Source organism: Ursus maritimus, unplaced genomic scaffold (assembly GCF_017311325.1).
Source record: "Ursus maritimus isolate PB19 unplaced genomic scaffold, ASM1731132v1 scaffold_2, whole genome shotgun sequence".
Lineage (NCBI taxonomy): Eukaryota > Metazoa > Chordata > Mammalia > Carnivora > Ursidae > Ursus > Ursus maritimus.
In genome coordinates this window covers 18,176,972-18,195,127 of record NW_024424452.1, presented here as the reverse complement: position 1 = coordinate 18,195,127, position 18,156 = coordinate 18,176,972, and the positions used below count along the sequence as shown (strand labels likewise).

Here is an 18,156-nt window from a genome sequence, read left to right as displayed (position 1 = left end):
TTCAAGGTACATTTGGATCATCTCTTATTGTGGGTTTGGGGCCATCACTGAGAACGTTCCTTAAGGAGTGTCCTTTCAATCCTCTGCTAACTACTTCTCTGAGCCCTAGGTCACGGGACAGACTTTGGGTTCAGACACTCCTGAGTATTGGCTTTATTGCTCTGACAGCTGGAACTCACTCAGGTGTTATGACTTTCCCTTCCCCCTTCCCTCCCCCCCTCCCCGCCCCACACTCACACACAATTCAAACTAGCTCAAGTAAAGAAAGGTATGTGACTAAAAAGTCCAGTATAATGCTGGTTTCAGGAACGGCTGGTTACAGGGGATTAAATGTGGTCAGGAGGATCTGGTTTCCATATGGTCTGTCTCTTTCTGTCCTCAGTTCAGCTGCCTCTGTGTTGGTGTGACTCTTGGACGGATCTCCCCGTGGAACATACAAGGAGGTTCATGATGGGGAACCTGATCAGTTGATTAAAATGACTGCTTTCTTCATGGTGGCCGTCATAGCTCTCTGCTCCTATCAGCTAGTAATTCCAGGGGAACAGGCCCAGGGAGGTTTCCCCGCAGATCCAGCCAATCCCTTAGCTGAGCCTGTTGGCCTAGCCCTGAGCCAATCACACGGCCAGGGAGATGGAGTAGTGTGGCTGGCCAGGGTACCACATGGATTGAGAGTGGAGGAGAAGCAGTTTCTCAAAGGAAGATTGAGGTGGTGTAACCAGAAGGAAATGTATAGACAGTGAGCCGACACACACAACAAACGTGCGTTAGCTCGACTTATGTTGCTTTGTGGCCGTGAGGCCATTTGCCTCAGCTTTCAGAGCCTGTAAAATGGGCACACTGATCCCAGAACATAGCATCATTGCACACCCCCACAATAACCACCCCCAGAGAGCATAAGAAATGGCAGCTAAGGCGGCCTGCCGAGCTGGGCCCCAGTAACCTGGAGCATTTGCTCGTCTCCTAAATTGTTCCTCAGGTAGGACGTGAGCCTGGGGGGAGGCGGGGTAGGAGGGTTGCTCTGTGAACTCTGCAGGGCCCCAAGACACGGTGTTTCCACAGCCTCATTATTAAACCATCCAAAGTTATTGTTCTTCTCTGCTGGGACCTGACCCCAGCAAGGCTAGGTCCCTGGCATTCACAAGCCCTGGAAACCAGCTCTGCGGCTCTAAGCTGCTTAGAGATGCAGCTCACACGCAGGCACTCGCTAAATCAGCCCTGTTTAGGAGAATTCCAATATTCTGGCCTCAGAGGAGTATGTGATCCCTGAAATATAGACTCTGTCGAGCACCTTTAAGCATAACTGATTTTTGGCATTTCTTTCCAATTCCATTTTTCCCCCAAAGAGAATGAATAGTCTGGCCCTTGATAAGGTTCTGTGCTGTCTCTGGGGCCGGCATCTGGGATAAAGTCACATCCAAACTCCTTAGACCCTTTGCCGTAGCTAACTCATGCAGCCGCCGCCCCCACCTCTGGTCAACCCCAACTTCTGGCCTGTCCGTGGACTTGTCAAGCTTTTTCAAGCCCCCTTCCCCCGCCAACCTTGGCCCACACTGATCTTGTTGCCTGGAATGTCTTTCCTTTTACTTGTGGCCCAGAAAATGTTTCAGCTTTAAAACTCCCAGCTCAAATGTGTCCTTATGCATTCCTTCACTCAGCCCGTATTTAGGGAGGGCGCACCGTGTGCCAGGTGCTGTCCTAGGGGCTTGGAATACACAAGCGATCCAAACAGACCCAGTCCCTGCCTCCGTGGAATCAATACATAAAAGGCATAGTAAATGAGATAAAGGAGATAGTATGTTAGTGGAAAGTGGGAATTAGGGGTGTGATGTACAGCTTGTAATTTTAAGTAGGGTGGCCAGGGAGGACCCCCCTGGAAGGTAAGATGTGAGGCAGGCCTTAAAGGAGGTGAGCGAGCTGGGTATTTACTGGGAGAAGAGCACAGCCATGCAGGACTGCGGAGTCAAGGGCCCTGGGGAGGAGCGTGCTGAGTGTCAGGGGTCCTGGGGTGGCAGGGAAGAGTGGAGTCAGAGATGTGAGTGGAGGCCCAGTGCCCTGAGGCAGAGTCCAGAGCAGAGGAGTGACATGACTGGGCTTTGCTTTCCTCAGGACGCTCTAGCTGCAGCAGGGAGAAGAGACTGCAAGGGTGAGGGCAGGAACGGGAGGCCAGTGAGGGGGCCTGAACCAGGGTGGTGATGGGGAGGTGGGGAGAAGTGGTCAGGTTTGGGGTATCTGGTGGTTTCCCTTGGTGATTGGGGCCTGGCCATGCCCTGGGGAGCCTTCCCAGGCCCCTCATTCAAATTTTTGGCATCCCATTTTATACATTTCATTGTGATCATTTCTCTCCTTTTTGGGGTCTCAGATGCCTTCGGGAATCTGTTGAAAATTACAGACGTTCTTCCCAGAATACCCTTGTGCATGCAGTCGAATGAGTGTTCCTAGAACCCCCTGCAGGCCATCCCCAATGTTTGGGACCCCCAGCTAGTGCGTGTTTGCTTGACTGGATACACAACATTCATCCCAAGCACAAGAAGACCGTGGGGAGCAGGCCCCTGACGGGTGGTTGAGTACAGCCTGCAGGCATATACACACAGTGGGTCCGAGCTTTTGTTAAACCCTCAATGCATATGTGACAGCCACACTGTAAGCCCTTGATACATGTTTGAGGCAAGACAGTGAGGTTACCGTTGGCCCTTTACAAGCTTCTCACACCTTCGAGGGGTGCCTTCAACGTAAATGCCTCTGTCTTCTAGCCAGACACATAAAGCCTCCGCAAAGTGAAGCGTGCGATGCTGGGTAGAGTCTGTATCTGGCGTCAGACCAGGGCTGGAGTGAGGGTGAACCGAGCTGGTGCTTAGCCAGCCTTAGCACTTACCATCCTACAGCTGGATGGTGGTGAGGCCGAGGCTCTTCCCCCTGCCTCCCCATAGTTGTGCCCTCCGGGAATTTGTAATCCAGCTGGGGAAGAAAGAAAAAGACCCCAAGTCCCTTCTGCTTTGCTCCTAGTTGAACCTTGGAGCCACCCTGTGAGGTATACCGTATTATTACCCCCCTTTTACAGACGAGGACAACTGAGGCTCAGCAAAGGTAAGTGGAGTTCAGGGTTCACCCCCAAGTCTCCGAATCCCCAGATAATTAGTGAGCAACATATATAGTTAAATGCTAACAACTTAGCGCTTAATTATGTACTATTGCACATTGTGTTGTATATAATTTAATGCTAATTGCAGGGTTTCAGAATGAGCTGAAGGGAGTAGGACGAGAATGGCAACGGAAGGCTTCGTGGAGACTTTGGGAACTCAGCTGGGCCCTAGAGAGAATTTGGGTGGAAGCTGGAGGAGATGGAGTGGATTCTGGAAAAGAGAGTATTGAATGATTAAGGCGGAGGGGTAGGAATGAGCGTCTGTGGGGAGGAGCTAAGATGTGCTCTGTAAATAATGGAACTTTATAAATATAAATGTACCTAATAGTCACTGAGAACCTTCTAAGTGCTGGGTACTGTGCTAAGTCCTTTCCACTGTTACTTCTTCCAGTCTGCATTTAACCCTATGCAGGAAAGGAAAATCCAACCAGACAGGTACTGTTATGACTTCCAAACAGAGTAAACTAATGGCAGTGTTGCTACTTGGAGCCAGGCCTGGTCTCAAAGCTCATGTCCTCCCCAGCTCAATTCCAGAGACTGTCTGATTAGAGGTGGGCTAGACTCAGGACTTGCTACTCCAAGCGTGGCCCATGGGTACTGCCTGGGAGCTTGTTAGAAATGCAGATGTGGGAGGGGGGCACACCTGGGTGATTCAGTCAGTTAAGCTCCCCCCGTAGGCTCAGGTTGTGGCCGTGGCCGCAGGTCCTGCTCCGTGGGGATCCTGCTTCTCCTCTCTCTGCCCCTTCCCCCTGCTCATGTGCGCATGCTCACTCTCTCAAATAAATAAATAAATAGTCTTAAAAAAAAAAATAAAGAAATGCAGATGTGGACCCCTCCCTCCCCAGTCCTACTGAGCCAGAACCTCCACTTTACCACAGTCCCAGGCCATCTGTGTGCACGATAGTTAGCATATGAGAAGCATGGAAAAGCACGAGGCTGGTGAGAAGTTTGGCTGGACGTGTGCCCGTGCCGTTCAAGTCTTTGTGATGACATCTCCCTCCTGGCAGAGGCAAATAAATGCATTCTCGGAGGGCTTGAGGTGCAAGCCCAGGGCAGCCCTCAGGAGCTGAGATCTCTCTGTCGTCTCGTATTTCATCTAAAAATGTCACTGAATGTCCATTCCACACCATAATATATCAGTGGTCATTCTGATACTTCAAAATGGTTATGTAAATTGCTGTGGAGTAGGATGCCTGTTCCCGGAAGATGACTGAGATGGGTTTCTTTGTATCTTAAATGGGGTAATAATAACCACTTTAAGAGCTGTTGCGAAGATCAAAGGAGAATCATGTATATGGAAATGCACCACATCAGACACATGTTATTCTAGAAGGGACTGAGAATCCTCCCCACACCCAGTGTCCTGCAAGCAGCTCTCGGAGGGCCCAGGTTGTATGTGCTTTTCTCCCATTCAGGGCGAGGCAGGGCTCAGCCCCAGAGAGGACAAAGTCACCTCTCTGGGCATCTCAGGAAGCCAGGAAAGTAAGAGATTGGGTCAGCTGTTGCTAGTTTGTTTGCTTACAGTACGTAGGAGTCCCCACTTCCTGATTGTTGGGCCAAATGAGCTAGCGGGAAAACCCCGTAAAACTCAGAGGTTTCAGGGACATCAGGGGAAAAGATGGGAGTATTTCATCCTGTCCCCAAGTGGGCCCAAAGAGAGGGGGATGTCGGGGTGGGTGGGTTGTGGGAAGTAGAGTAACAAGGAAGAGGTAAGCAGATGGCAACAACAGGAGTCCTACAGGAAGGGGAACGAGAAAGGGGGTTGGGCTGTCAGCGCTGGACCAGGAACGACCTTCGGTTTCCATCCAGAGAGCCCCTTTCCTTGTAACTGGAAAGAGAAGACGGGGAGAGAGACCCAGAGACCCAGAAATGGACAGAGATGGTGACCATCCCCAGCTGAGGCCAAGGAGGAAAGGAAGCCAGACAAGGCATAGGAGGAGAGAGAGACTCTAAAAACTACAGAAGCTGAAGGAGGAGAATTTGGGGACGGATGGGGGTCAGCAGTCCCCCACGGCCCAGAGCAGTGGAAAAGGATGGACATGGGACGAGCTCTTCTATTTGGCCTAGGAGGTTATGGGTGACCCGTGGCTAAGGTGGTAGAAAATGGTGTTAAAGCCGGATTTTGAGAAGAGGAGAATGATGGGAATTGTCTTTTCTCTTCTCCCCATGGTAGCAGTGAGGATTTTCACACAAATTGCATTTCTATTGCCAATGTCTTACTTGCCATTTAAAACGTAATCCCTGTAACTTGTGACCAGAACCAAGCCTATATTGTCTCTTTAATCCATCCCTTGGCAAAAGAGTTATTTCAGAAACAGAAAATTGCAAAGCATTGTTTATAATATGATCCTATTTTTATTTAAAAGAATGTCCGTGGGGGTGCCAGGGTGGCTCAGTCGGTTAAGCGTCCATCTCTTGATTTCGGGTCAAGTCATGATCTCAGGGTCGTGAGATTGAGCTCTGTGTTGGGCTCCTCGCTGGGGGTGCAGCCTGCTTCAGATTCTCTCTTCTTCTCCCTCTTTCCCTCCCCCTCAAAAAAGTAAAAGAATGCCTGTGTTTGTGTATTTATAGATATATATATGTGTATGATAAAGAAAACATCTGGGGGAATATATTTCAAGTTATAATGGGGGTTTCACCGGTATATACATATGTCACTTTAAATACGTGTAGTTATCCCTCCATAAAGCCATACAAGATTCTGATTGGGGTTATCTGTAATGGTCAGATTATGGTATATATGACATAATTCTTTTGGCTGCAAATGACAGAGACTCAGCAGAAACTTCCAAAGCAAGAACTAAATTGTCCAGATACTTCTTCAGACATAAGCAGACCCAGGGTATCAAATCATGACATTAAGAGTCTCTCTCCATTTTTCGATGCACCTGCTGTCTCAGTTATTGACCTCATTCTCAGATAGTTCCAGGCCTGTGTCTCATCAGCCTAGCCCCCCAGTGGAAAGAGAGCAGCTCTTCCCCCAAGAGGACCAGCACAGTCCCAGGGCTGACTTTCAAGGGCCTGACTTGGGCCACGGCTCATCCACAGACCAGTGAATCACTATGGCTGCGGGAGGCACTGTGTTGATTGGCAGGGCCAAGGCCAAGGTCATGTGACCCAAGAGGCCAACAAAGGAGCTTTCAAGGGCCTCTCAGGAAGCCAGTGAACTGAAAAAAAAAAAGGGGGGGGTGTGTTGCTGAATGATTCTGTAAAGGAAATCCAGAATTCTGTTGCTTGAAGAGGAGGCCTAAGCCCACAAGTGTCTACTCTTAAAGAAGCTCTCACTGTCTGGGTTATATTTTTGTAATGACTGTTTTCTAGTAAGCAGGCATTTCTCTTGCCGTGGCAAGAGAAAAATGAGATCTCTCCTTAAACAACTGATTTGGGTTACATTTGGTTATGCTCATTCAGGTAATTAAATAATGAGTGTGAGAAAACAGTAAAGCTCAAATCTTGGCCCCGAGCCCCTGATCTTATAGGGGGCATGGGCAGAACAGTGTCGAGACCGGGAAACCAGCCTTGTCCTTTCTGTAGATGTTGATTGTGTATGTTCAAGACCCACGGGGCCATCAGACCATCTCTGGGGCTCTGGGTCGCCTGAGCGATGCGCCCAGGGAGCCAGGCCTTCGTCAAGCTCAGCCTTTGCCTCTCGGCCTCCTGCCTCTGGCAGTAATTCCCCCGCATTCCGATATCCTACTGCTCTGTTTCTTCATTTCAGGGTTACACTAAGGACATGGTGCCAGACTTCGATGAGAAACATGATGAGTATTTAATATTGCTCCAGCAGAGGAACCGGTAAGATGAGCTGCTCAACGGCAGCCCTTCATATTAGCCAAATAAAAACCGTTTTTCGATTTATTAAGCAGCATTCGGGCTCTGTTTCACATAGGAATGGGATGCAGGCAGCCTCCACCCAGAGCTTGGGAATATTATCTGCAATCCCAGCTCTTGTTTCTCCACTCTCTGATTTAATTGCATCTTTGATTGAGCTGTAGCAAACCGTTCCACATGTAAGTACCACCTCTTGCCTCCCTGCTGCCGTTCTGGGAGAAGGTGGCTTTGTCATGGAAAAGCTCGAACTTGGCAGGGCCTGCATATTGGTCACCTGAATAGCCCAGTCTGTGATCTTCCAGGCTCTGACGGTCCCGTGAAATCTGAGCCTATAATCATGCCTCATTAGATCAAGGTGGAGTCGTTTCACATCTGTGTTTAAAGTTGGTCAATATGTCATTTAACATTAAGCTGGTACTCATTTTGACTCTGGTGCGCTAGCTCTGGAAAAATCCTACGGTTGATGCAATGTTTGGTGACCGAGGGCAAAGCAGTGTGGTCTGGCTGGAAAGAGGCACCACCTCTTCACTGCCTTCCCGGGGCCTGTGGAAGTTCACGTTCAGTTCGCTGTGGTTTGTCATCAGGCCTTGGGTTGCACGTTCAGCTGGGTCTGCAAACTGAGATGCTAGGAGGGGCCTGGCAGTGAGTGAAGCCAGCTCGGTGGAGAGGGTGGGCACCTGGGATTCTCACTTCCCAGCCGCTCAGCTCAGGCCAGTTGTTGTTTGTGGGAGCCTGGACCCAGGGGTCCCTATCCTCCAGAGTTGCTGGAGAAACTGGAAATCTGGATTTGGGTTGGAAAATCATCTGAGTTTTAAAATGTTGGTAATGCTGTCAGATTAAAACACAGAACAATGGGAAGAATGCTGCAGGCCCCTTAAACAGACCTACAGGAGTGGGGAGGATGGGGCCCTAATCTGGGCCTTGGTGTTAATGGGAATGAGTTTGGGGTCTTGCAGGCAAGAGAGCCGGGGATGGGGGAGTGGGGGGTGGTTGTCATCCCACATTTGCATTCAGCCCTCATCTGACTGGCCAGACTCCTGGAGCTTGTCAGGTGGGGCCGTGCTGGCATGTTGCACGGGCGAGTTTAGTCCTTGGTGTTATAGGAGTTCAGCATGCCTGCCTACCGACCCCTTTACTAAATTCCCCTAAGACGCCCAGGATCTCTAACAACACCCGCCCATGTCGCCAGATGCCCCCAGTGAGGCAGCGCGACCCCTAGTGGCGAATTCCTGAACAGGTAAACTCTCTAGAAGCAGCTGGAAGCGCCGGGCTGTGTCCTCTGTGCCCGGCTGCCCTGTGCTCATCTCCCCCTGCCCCGCCCCCAGAGGCGGCTCCAACTACAGTAGCTGGAGGCTCGTGCTGATTAGCCCAACATGGGTTTTTACCATCATTAATGCCACGGAGCAGGGTGTTTTTATTCCGTTCCTGGCAGGCTGGGTGGTGCCACCGAACACCTGAGTGATCGTGTAATCATGGCCGTGTGACTTGTCTGGGAGGACATTGTCATAGTTCCTTAGGAGCAAATTGCTCCTCATTAATCAGCAGATCAATAGGTGTGTCAAAGGGGGACCAGCCGATAGCATAGAGAGAATACCCAGAGACAAGGTTGTCGCACAAAGGCAATTAAAAAATATGTCAAAGCCGAGTTGCCGTAAAATTGGGGGGATGCGTTGTCACCAAGAGGGGGCTGGCGTGATGACAGGAACTCAGAAGGTGGAGCTGGAAACGCTTCCAAATGGAGACACGAAAAGTGGATGGCCCCCTGAGCTGTCACCGGGTGTTGTTTTAAGGGTACCTTTTCTAGGGTGCCTTCCGCATGCCAGACACCTCACCCCATCATTTCATTGTATCCTCCCACAACCTGGTGAGGTATAGCTACACTCCTTGCACCCATTTTCCAGACAAAGAAGACCCAGAGCAGTGAGCCTGCGTTGTCCAAGGTCATCCAGCCAGGAAGTGGTGGAGCGGGGCTGTACTTTCTGATTGGTGTTCGGTTTGACATTGTCATAAATAATCCGGAGGGGAGAAACCCTCCAGAGTTGCCACTTTCACAAAGAGGGGTTTTGTGGGAATAAACCACAGTTTATTGGAAATCTAGTTCTATGACCTGGTAGAAAACCAGCCTCTGGGCTGTATAGTTTGCACAAAGGGAAATGTCGAGGTTGCCCTGTGACCTGAGAAAGGGGGTGTGTGCGATCACTGCAGCCAGTTCCCAGGAGCGACCTGCCCAGAACATAGCCACCACCGAAGCCGGCAATGTTATTCTTTTACTTACTCAGTAGGATTTCGCTGAGTGCCTTTTCAGTGCTCAGCACTGCCACTGGTGTGAAGGGGAACATCGTGAGGAGGAAGGCACAGACTTTATTAGTTAGTGCTCCTGGGGTTGAACAGACAGAAACCCAAGGTAAATGGACTTTAAACAATAAGGAAACTTACTGGCTCATGAAAGTAAAAAACCCGGCTTCAGGCATAGTTGTATCCAGGTACTCAGCTCTGACTCCATGTCGGAGTCACCCCAGACCAGTACTTCCTTCACAGGGGCCAAGGCAGCCACCGGTGGCCCCACACTTACACCCTCTCTCAAGGAGGAGAGAGCACTTCCTTCCTGATAGTTCCAGCAACGGTTCTGAGGAGGGCCCCGGCCGCAGCCCCGAGCCCATCACCCCCTGTGCCTGGTGAGGTGGCATGGTCTGACAGGCCACTCCTTGGCCACCTCCTTAAGCTGGAACGAGTGTCACCCAAACCATGTGGAGTAAGAGAAGGAATGGAGTGGTCCTGAAAGGGGACCCAAGGGGCTAGGTTTGGAAGATGGGGGAGAGCTGCTGGTGAGGCAAAATGAACAAGTGTCTGCCCCTCGGTCCTCGCCCTTGAGGAACTCCCCGGGCAGCAGCAGGTGAGCATAAGGCCACCTATTTACAACTACGCCCGAAGAAGCAGAACATGGTCATGTGCTCCAGGAGAGGACCAGGGGAGGTGGAGGAGGATGTGACAGCCCCAGGTTACCCCTGCACAAACCCCCAGAGGCTCCTTAGTGAGTCTGGTCACTCACCTTCATGAAAGATGTAATCACGCATGACAGATTCACTCAACAACAGATCAGCCAGACTGGGCCAAGTGCTGGAGGGCTGACAGCCGAGAGGGGCCGTCATACATCCCTCGAGATGCTGGAGGCTGGACCAGATCCAGGAGTCCAACAATGGTATTATTTCTTTTTTGGAAAAGGTGGTTTAAGGGAAACATATAGGGAAAAATGCCCACAAGAGAAGTGAACCCACTGCCCCGAAAGGAAATTCAGGCAGAGAAGGAAAGGGAGAACCAGCATCCAGCGGGGTGTTGGCATGGACCTGTGTCTGAGCGGGAGCTTGAGCCTGCTATCCCACTCCATCCTCATGACAACCCAAAGAGGCGGAAGCACCCTTGATCTCATTTTACAGAAGATGAACAGGCCTGGGGGGTGTCGGGACTTGGCCAAGGTCACACAAGCTGGGGAAATGGTAGAGCTTCCCGTACAGAGCTTCGTGCCCCACACTGCGTGACCTCCACCCCCACGCGTGGGGGCTGCTGACATCCTGAAGGGCGAATCCCAGAGCCCGTGAGCACCAACATTCTGGGAGGAACAGCCGGCTCTCTGCGCTGCTGCCCTCCACCTCTCCATCCTTCAAGCCTGGTCTCCGATGCCACCACCTCCAGGAAGCCCCCAGCTGGAAGCCACGGCTCCTTGTCTGGACTCTCCTTGCTCAGAGGCCCTGTGGCATGATAAGTGAGGAGACTAGAAACAGCAGAATGGTGTGGCTGGAAGACGGGCTCTGGAGCCTTGGGGACCAGAATTTAAATCCAGGCTGCTTCCTGGGCTCTGTGACCTTGGGCAAGTTCATCTATAAAACAGGCCACTAGTAGGACCAGTGAGGGAGTAAGAGAGACAACACCCAGGTGTCAACATCATCACCATCATCACCTTATTAATGTTAAACATGCCTTCTCCCTGAGCTGACATCCGCGTATTCCTGGAAGGCGTAATCCCTGGAGAAGCCCTTGGTTGCCCTCTGGGGTGACCGAGGTCCAAGGGGCCACGTGGCTAGCCTGGTCACACAGCAGCCACAGCGCTCCGAGGCCAAGGTGGTTCAGCCAGCCACCCAGGCACAGCCACGCCCAGGAGCGACTCGCCACCCACCCCTCGCGCTTGGCTGTGCTCTCTGGCCAGCTGGGTCCCTGCTCGTGCTCCGACCACCCAGTCATGTCCCCCTGTCACACTCCCGCTTCCTCTTTGTCCAAAGGGCTCTGTACACATGGCCCCACAGGTCGCTACAGGCTAAGACAGGCTCCAGTGATGAGTGCCGGGTCCCCGGGAGCTGTGTTAGGATGTGTATCCGTGTCCTCTCTCCCCTGCTAGACCTTGAGTGCCTTAGAGCCACTTGTTCCGGAAGTAGGTCTCGAGAGCGTTCCTCACACTCAGCACGGACCTGTATCCAGGGGTCAGGTGCCCCCGGTAGGAAGGGGGAGTAGACAGACACACAGAGAGTCTCCCGTAGTGTGAGGCAGTGGGCCACATACCCTGAAGCCAGCAAAACCCAGAGCAGAGCAGAATGTGATGGGGCAGCAGGTGGGCAGGGACCGTGTCTGAGTTTTCTGACTCCCCTACACTGAGGGCCGCTTTTTATGCAAAGCAGGCTATCAATTAAAAAAAACCAGACACCACTTTTCTTTGATGCCACGTGCATAGTGCGTATCACTGTCGGCTCAGCTGCAGTTGGGGAGTTCCTTCAGCGATCCCTTTCACAGTCTGGATAATTATCTCCTCATTTATCAGTTTCATAAATGCACATTTTCATCAATCATTCTGCTTAAAGAGAAGCACACACGGAGTGCCAGTCCCAGATCCCGCGTAGCGAGCAGGATGTCACCGTCACCACCCAGGCAGCGTCAGGAGACAGGGCGGCCTCCGGAGGGAGGTCGAGGCAGGCACCCTGTGGCAGGGTGGTCAGACTTTCCACTCTCTGGCTCTCCCGGGGCTCGGGCTCCCAGCGCTGTCTCCCCAGGGCCCGATGCAGCCTTTGGTGGTTTGTTCTAGAGAGTGCAACTGTGGCTCTGTTTGGAAAGCGTCGCTTAGTGACTTGTGTTTTCCTTCTGTTTTGTGCTGTTACCCGCCCAACCATCAACTCCCAGGCTTCCAAGGCCGGCAGGAGATAAGAAGTCTGGAATAAATGTTCCTGCCACGATTGTTGAAAAGATGAATGTATCAGCAACTAAAGAAACATTTAAAAAACAAACAAAGAAATCACCTGTAATGCCACCACCCTACCCCAACAACGGATTGGATTTTCACATTTATCACCTTCCACTCTGGGTCCACAAACACACCTTTTTCCAACTTTGCACTTAACCACACACCCGTACCGTTTTTGTTACGCTTTTATTTGCGCCCCCCTCCCTTCCCCCTCACCGATCACAAACAATTCCTCACATTTGGACAGACTCTTTGATCTCAGCTTCGTGGGATTCCAGGTTCCACTTCCCTGGTGTTGGACTTTTGGGTGCTTTCAGGGTCTTGTTATGACCGAACACTGACTGTTGTTCCTGGTCAAGAGTGATTTGCCAGAATAGGCTCACTGGGGGAAGACCAAGCATATGGCATTTTCTCTGTTTTCATATTACCTTTGAGAAGGTTCTGTGAGTTACCAGTAACGTCTAAGTTTGCCAGGTTCAGTGTCCTCTCGCTTATTAGCTTTAGAGGTCGTCTTTGTTGTGGTGAAGATGAGCCAGAGTGCTTAAGTTTGCACCCTAGCCCTACCACCATACCAGCTGTGTGACTTTGGGCCAGTTACTTAACCTCTCTGTGTCTCTCCTTATCTATTTCATGGGGATAATGAAAGTAATTACCCCACAGGGTCGTTGGGAAAGATTAATGTCTTAATATAGTCAATCCTTATTATTCACGGGTTCCCTAAATATGAATTCACCTACTCACTAAAATTTATTCGTAAATTTTAAATACTTGTAGTGCTTTTGTGGTCATTTAAAGACTTGTGCAGAGTGGCAAAAAAAATTTGGTTGCCCAATATACACGTTCCCAGCTATGGTAGAACAAGGGAATACTCCACCTTCTTATTTCAGCTCTTACCCCATAAACAAGTGGCCTTTTCCCAGTATACTTAGGGCTATGTCTTCTACATTTCTGTGCTATTTCTTGGTGATTTTGCTGTTTAAACTGGCCCCCAGGCATGGTGCTGAAGTGCTGTCTAGTGTTCTTAAATGTAAGAAGGCAATGATGTCTCTTACGGAGGAAAAAACATGTGTTAGATGAACTTCCCTCAGGCCTGAGTTACAGAGCTGCTGGCTGTGAGTTCCATGTCAGTGTCTCAACTGTGTATCAGATAAGGTGCCTCGAAACAGAAACACACATACAGCAAGGTTATATATTGATCATTTGATGAAAATGTTGTGGCAGAGGCTCACAGGAACCAAATCCTGGATTTTCCCCTAGGAATAGGTTTCAGTATTTACTGACTCAGTGTTTGCGGTGATGTCATAAAACAAACCTACCGCGAATAGCAAGAACCAACTACCGTATCCGTTCCACAGGTAGAACAGAGTTTGACGCCTCGTACACACCCTTTATGTGGTTACTATTTATATTATTTTAAAAAATTTGCATCTTGCTAGTTTGGTAGGAACGTGTTTAATCACAAAGGGCACGCACGCTGGTTGCCATGCGGGTTGGTTGTCTGTATTTCTTCTCGTGCCGAGATAAATCTAGTTGATGCGGGGGTGTACGGAGGTGTTTGTAGAGACCCTGAAGGGTTTGGTGTCCGATGGAAGTGGTTCTGGAGGGGTTGGCGAGGATGCTGATGGCACTGACAATATCAGGAGTTGGGAAAGGATCGAGCCTGAGCTGTGAGGTTGGGTTTTTGAGAAAACTGGAACTAAAGATCCAGCCGTGTTCACGCCAAGACCCTTTTAGCCAAAAGGTGATAATCATATCATTAATCTTGACCTAAAGCCTACTTTGATAATGCTTTCACTGCATCAGAATATAAAATGATGACATTTGAGATATTAGGGGCAAGCTTTCGAGAACACATTTATTTACTGAAGCAAAAAGTCAGTCTGCCTGGTCTGACGAAGGATGTTTTCTGATTTGTAGATGTTCTCTGAAATCTCTTGCAAAGGCTTAGAACCTAAGACCCTTAGACCCGTGTTTTGCTATACCCTGGAGAAGGTGCCTCTATCCACACAAGGTGGAGATGCGTGAAATTGGAGTCATCCCAGGAAACCCAGGCTGCGCGGTGGCCACGCTCACACTCGCCTGCTTTCTGTCTCGGCCACCGCAGGGCGAGGACGACATGCGCCTGCGTCGTCGCTAACGTGCATTTGAGCCTCAGAATGAAAGCAGAAACACCCCTGCGGGGCCAAAAACAGTCTCCCCCTTGCTGCTTCTCCGTGTGTGTAATGGGCCTCTTACAGGCTGTTTGTCGATGAACAGCTGGGCACCCGCCATCCGGCCTCCGATTAGAGACGCTTTGCCCGTCAGAGGCGCAGTTCTCTCCCCGCGTGGGGGTGGGCGGCGGCCCAGGCGCTCATAACAAGGAGCAAGTGATCGTTTCTCTGCCAGGATATTGAAGCATCTGAAAACCAAGGACCCCATGCAACTGAGACTGGAGCACTTGGAGCAGGGCTTCTCTGTCTACGTCAACGGGGCCAATTCGGAGCTGAAGACGTCCCCCCGCAAAGCTGTCCACTCCGACTTCACCAGGAGTGCATCACACGCCGAGGGGACACACGGTGAGCACGGGTCACCTGGACCCAGTGGAGACACATCCCATGCCCCTAAACTTACCAGCAAATAACTGGTTAACCCGTTCAAGTTAACTCTGCCCACTTTGCCAGAAAGAGAGCAGGGGGCGCCTGGGTGGCTCCGTGGGTTAAGCAGCCGACTTGGGATTTCAACTCAGGTCATGGTCTCAGAGTCATGAGATCGAGCCCTGCGTCGGGCTCTGCGCTGGGCATGGTGCCTGCTTGAGATTCTCTTTCTCCCTCTGCCCCTCCCCCTGCTTGCATGCACATGCACTTTCTTTCTTTCTCTCTAAAAAGAGAGAGCAGGAGTGTGAGAAAGAGAGAGAAATCCCTTTTTATTCCTTTTAAAACTTGGCCTTGGCCTCCATTACCCTAGGGCAAAGGTGGCCAGAGCAGTAAATTCCTGGCTTTTCCATTTCGCGGTGCCAGTAATTGAAGGGAGTGTCTAGAATAATTTAAATTATACCCGATTTTCACTGGATCTGTCTTCACTTCAGTACCCAGCCCCGTGTGATATTTGACTCCATGGTTCATGCTAAATGTAGTTAATCCATACTCCACAGACTTTAAACCGATCCCATGTGTCCTGTACTAAAAGCTCAGAGAGTCTGAAGTTGGAAGAGGAGCACCTCACCCAGCAGCTGGCCCAGTACGGGCACCAAAAACAACCTGGTGGGAAAGTGAATGAAATGGCAGAGCCCATGGGATCCGGTCCCAGTTTGGCCAGGTTACTTTGTCTCTCCGGGCCTTTGTGTCCTCATCTGTCAAATGGGACTGACAAGGGCACCCATCCCTAGGGCACCAGAGTGCCCTTGAAGGCTGACTGCTTTGTCTTAGGACCCGGCCTGCTACCAAGTTACAGGAAGAACATTTGGAACGAGACAGAGCTGGGTTTCTGCCACTCTCTAGCTTTGAGACCTCTGGCAATCGGCTCCTCTCTGACCCTCAGTTTCCTCTTCTATGAGATGGAAATAATTAAGCCTACCTTGCAGGCTTGCCAGGAAGATTAAATGACATAAGAAATGTAAAATGCCTGTCACACAATAATCTTGATTCATGTCGTTCTGAGTCATTACCTCACTGGTACGGGAAGTATCCCAAGCCATAATAGATAGCAAAAGTCAAAACAATGAGGAGATAAAAGGAGAAAGTGATGTCCCAAAACCTTCCCCTAGGAGAGCCACTGCCATTCAGCTTAGAGTTTACCATAAGCATCCTAGCTGCCAGGGCAACAAGGGAAATGGGATGATTCTCCTAGCTCTCGGGGAGGAGGAGTCAGGGCAACCTGCTGCTAGTTGGGAGAAGCAGGCCTTTTCTGGTCCAGGTTTCAAGGAGATCCAGTTAGCAGGAGTCTCTGTACTTAGGCCACCAGCAGTATCTTAACTCATTCATCAAATATCCCTCCCTTCTCTCCTCTTTTACTCAAATGCTGGCCTGTAGCACACACCATGTATACCCTGCTTCCATATCTCAGAGACTGTTTCTTTTGTATGTAGACCTGCCCCCATTCAGTGGTGACTTACTCCCCATTCCCTTTCTCCTGGGCATTTGGCCTGTTTTCCAATGCCCTGCTGCTACAAAGGTGGCTATAGTGACTCTCTTTGCATCCGAGACTTTGGGCACATGGGTGTGCATTTCAGATGGAAGTCATGCATCTTTCTTGGGTGTGAATTTGGCACCGGTATCTCACTGAGTCTCTTTCCCTCATCCCTGGTGCAGATTACGGACGAAGAACCCTGTTGCGAGAAGCAGAGGAAGCTTTAAGACGCAATTCACGGACAGCCCCCAGCAAAGTCCAGCGCCGAGGATGGCACCAGGTTTGGAAACTCTGGGCCGTGTCAAGACACACAGCCCCCGCTTATGCTTTAGAATAAGGAGCAGGGTTCTTGTGGGAACAGAAACAGAATCTGAGCATTGGGAATCCCCATGGGCAGTGGTGGGTCTGGCCAGGCCCCACACTGGTGTCCTCTCTGCATGGGGTACTGGCCCCTGGAGAGTGGAGGAGCCTGGGGACCCACCAGCCCCCACTCTGTGGCATGATCCTCCCCTCCAGATGGGGGGTGTGGTCACCCCAGCATAGACTCACAGCCCCATGGTGATGACTCATTTGGACAGCTGTCTTTTCTGCGCACCTACTATGTGCCAGGCACATTCTTTGATGCCAGGGATGCAGTGGGTGAATAAGACCAAGCCCCTGCCCCCCACAGACCTGAGATGCCACTTCAGGGTACTGCTGAGGCCAGTGGCTTGCATTTTTGAGTGCCAACCAGGTACGAGGTGTGGGCTACACGCCCACGTGACTCCTCCCCTTTGTCCTCACAGCAGACCCGTAGGGCAAGTTCCGATGTTCTTCTGTGTTAAGGAACCCAAGGGGTTGAATGCTTAGAAGAGCTAAGTGAGCTTTCCGAGGCCGACAGCTAAGAAGTGACAGCAGCAGCAAGACTTAAGCCTGGATCTTTGCTCCAAGCGCGGTCTTCTTGCCCATATAGGCCTTACTTTGCGGTTACTCACACCTTGCCTGGGATCAATGGGTCTCAGCCCTCCACTGAGTGTTCACATCACCTGGGGAGCCCCACCCCCAGAGATTCGGACTCACTTGGTCCGAGGTGAGGCTTAAGCAGTGGTGTGTAATCCTTTTTTAATTCTGCAGTCACCCAGATCGGGACTGACCTTTTGCACTGTGCCATATGTGTGGGTCTGTAGGAGATACTTCCGTAAGCTTTATTGGTCCGTCTTTGCCATAACCCTGGAGGACTATCCCTGTCCTCATTGTGCCCTTGATGAAACGGAGGCTCAGAGAGATAAGGTGACTTGCTCAGAGTCACGTAGCTACTAGGGAGGTTTGAACCCTGGACCTGTGACCCCCCCCATACCCATTGGTCTTCCCTGCCTTTGTGGGTCTGTGATGTACTGAAGGGTGTTCCTGGCCAGCTGACTGCCACGTGCAGATGAGTAAGGCCTACAGGGCACACAGCCTGGAGGCCTCCTTTTGTCCCCAGCAATGAATGTTAATTTCTCATTAAGGAGGCCTTTCTCCACTTCCCACTTCAGACCCTCCTTCTGGTTGTTTTGAGTGCCTTCTATTATCAGGAGCCATATTTGCATCTTAGACTGTGACTTCATGGCTGGCCCCAGAGCCCGTGCAATTTAAAAGACTTGGCCTAAGATTAATTAGCATCCCTTCCCAGCCTCTCCCTGTGGTCCCACACTTCACAGGGCCTAATCATGGCTAATTTCCTGGCTTCCTAATGCCGTGAAGGCTGTAATTGTCCTTCTGCACCGTATCAGTCAGGGGTCAGTCAGTGCCTAACAGTAGAGACCACTCAGGCTGTTTTAATCAGAGATGAACAGAATGCAGGGAATCAGGTGCTTGCAAGATCTCCGGGTGGCAAGCG

General features: G+C 50.8%; 1 protein-coding gene across 1 annotated transcript in view; it reads left to right on the top strand.

The window, feature by feature from the left end:
• Positions 1–18,156, top strand: part of KATNIP (katanin interacting protein) — a 185,711-nt gene that overhangs the window by 40,940 nt on the left and 126,615 nt on the right. Inside the window, exons 3-5 of the mRNA XM_040635174.1 lie at positions 6,858–6,934; positions 14,580–14,749; positions 16,481–16,578. Coding sequence (XP_040491108.1) covers positions 6,858–6,934; positions 14,580–14,749; positions 16,481–16,578 — 345 coding nt within the window. The remainder of the gene's footprint in view (positions 1–6,857; positions 6,935–14,579; positions 14,750–16,480; positions 16,579–18,156) is intronic.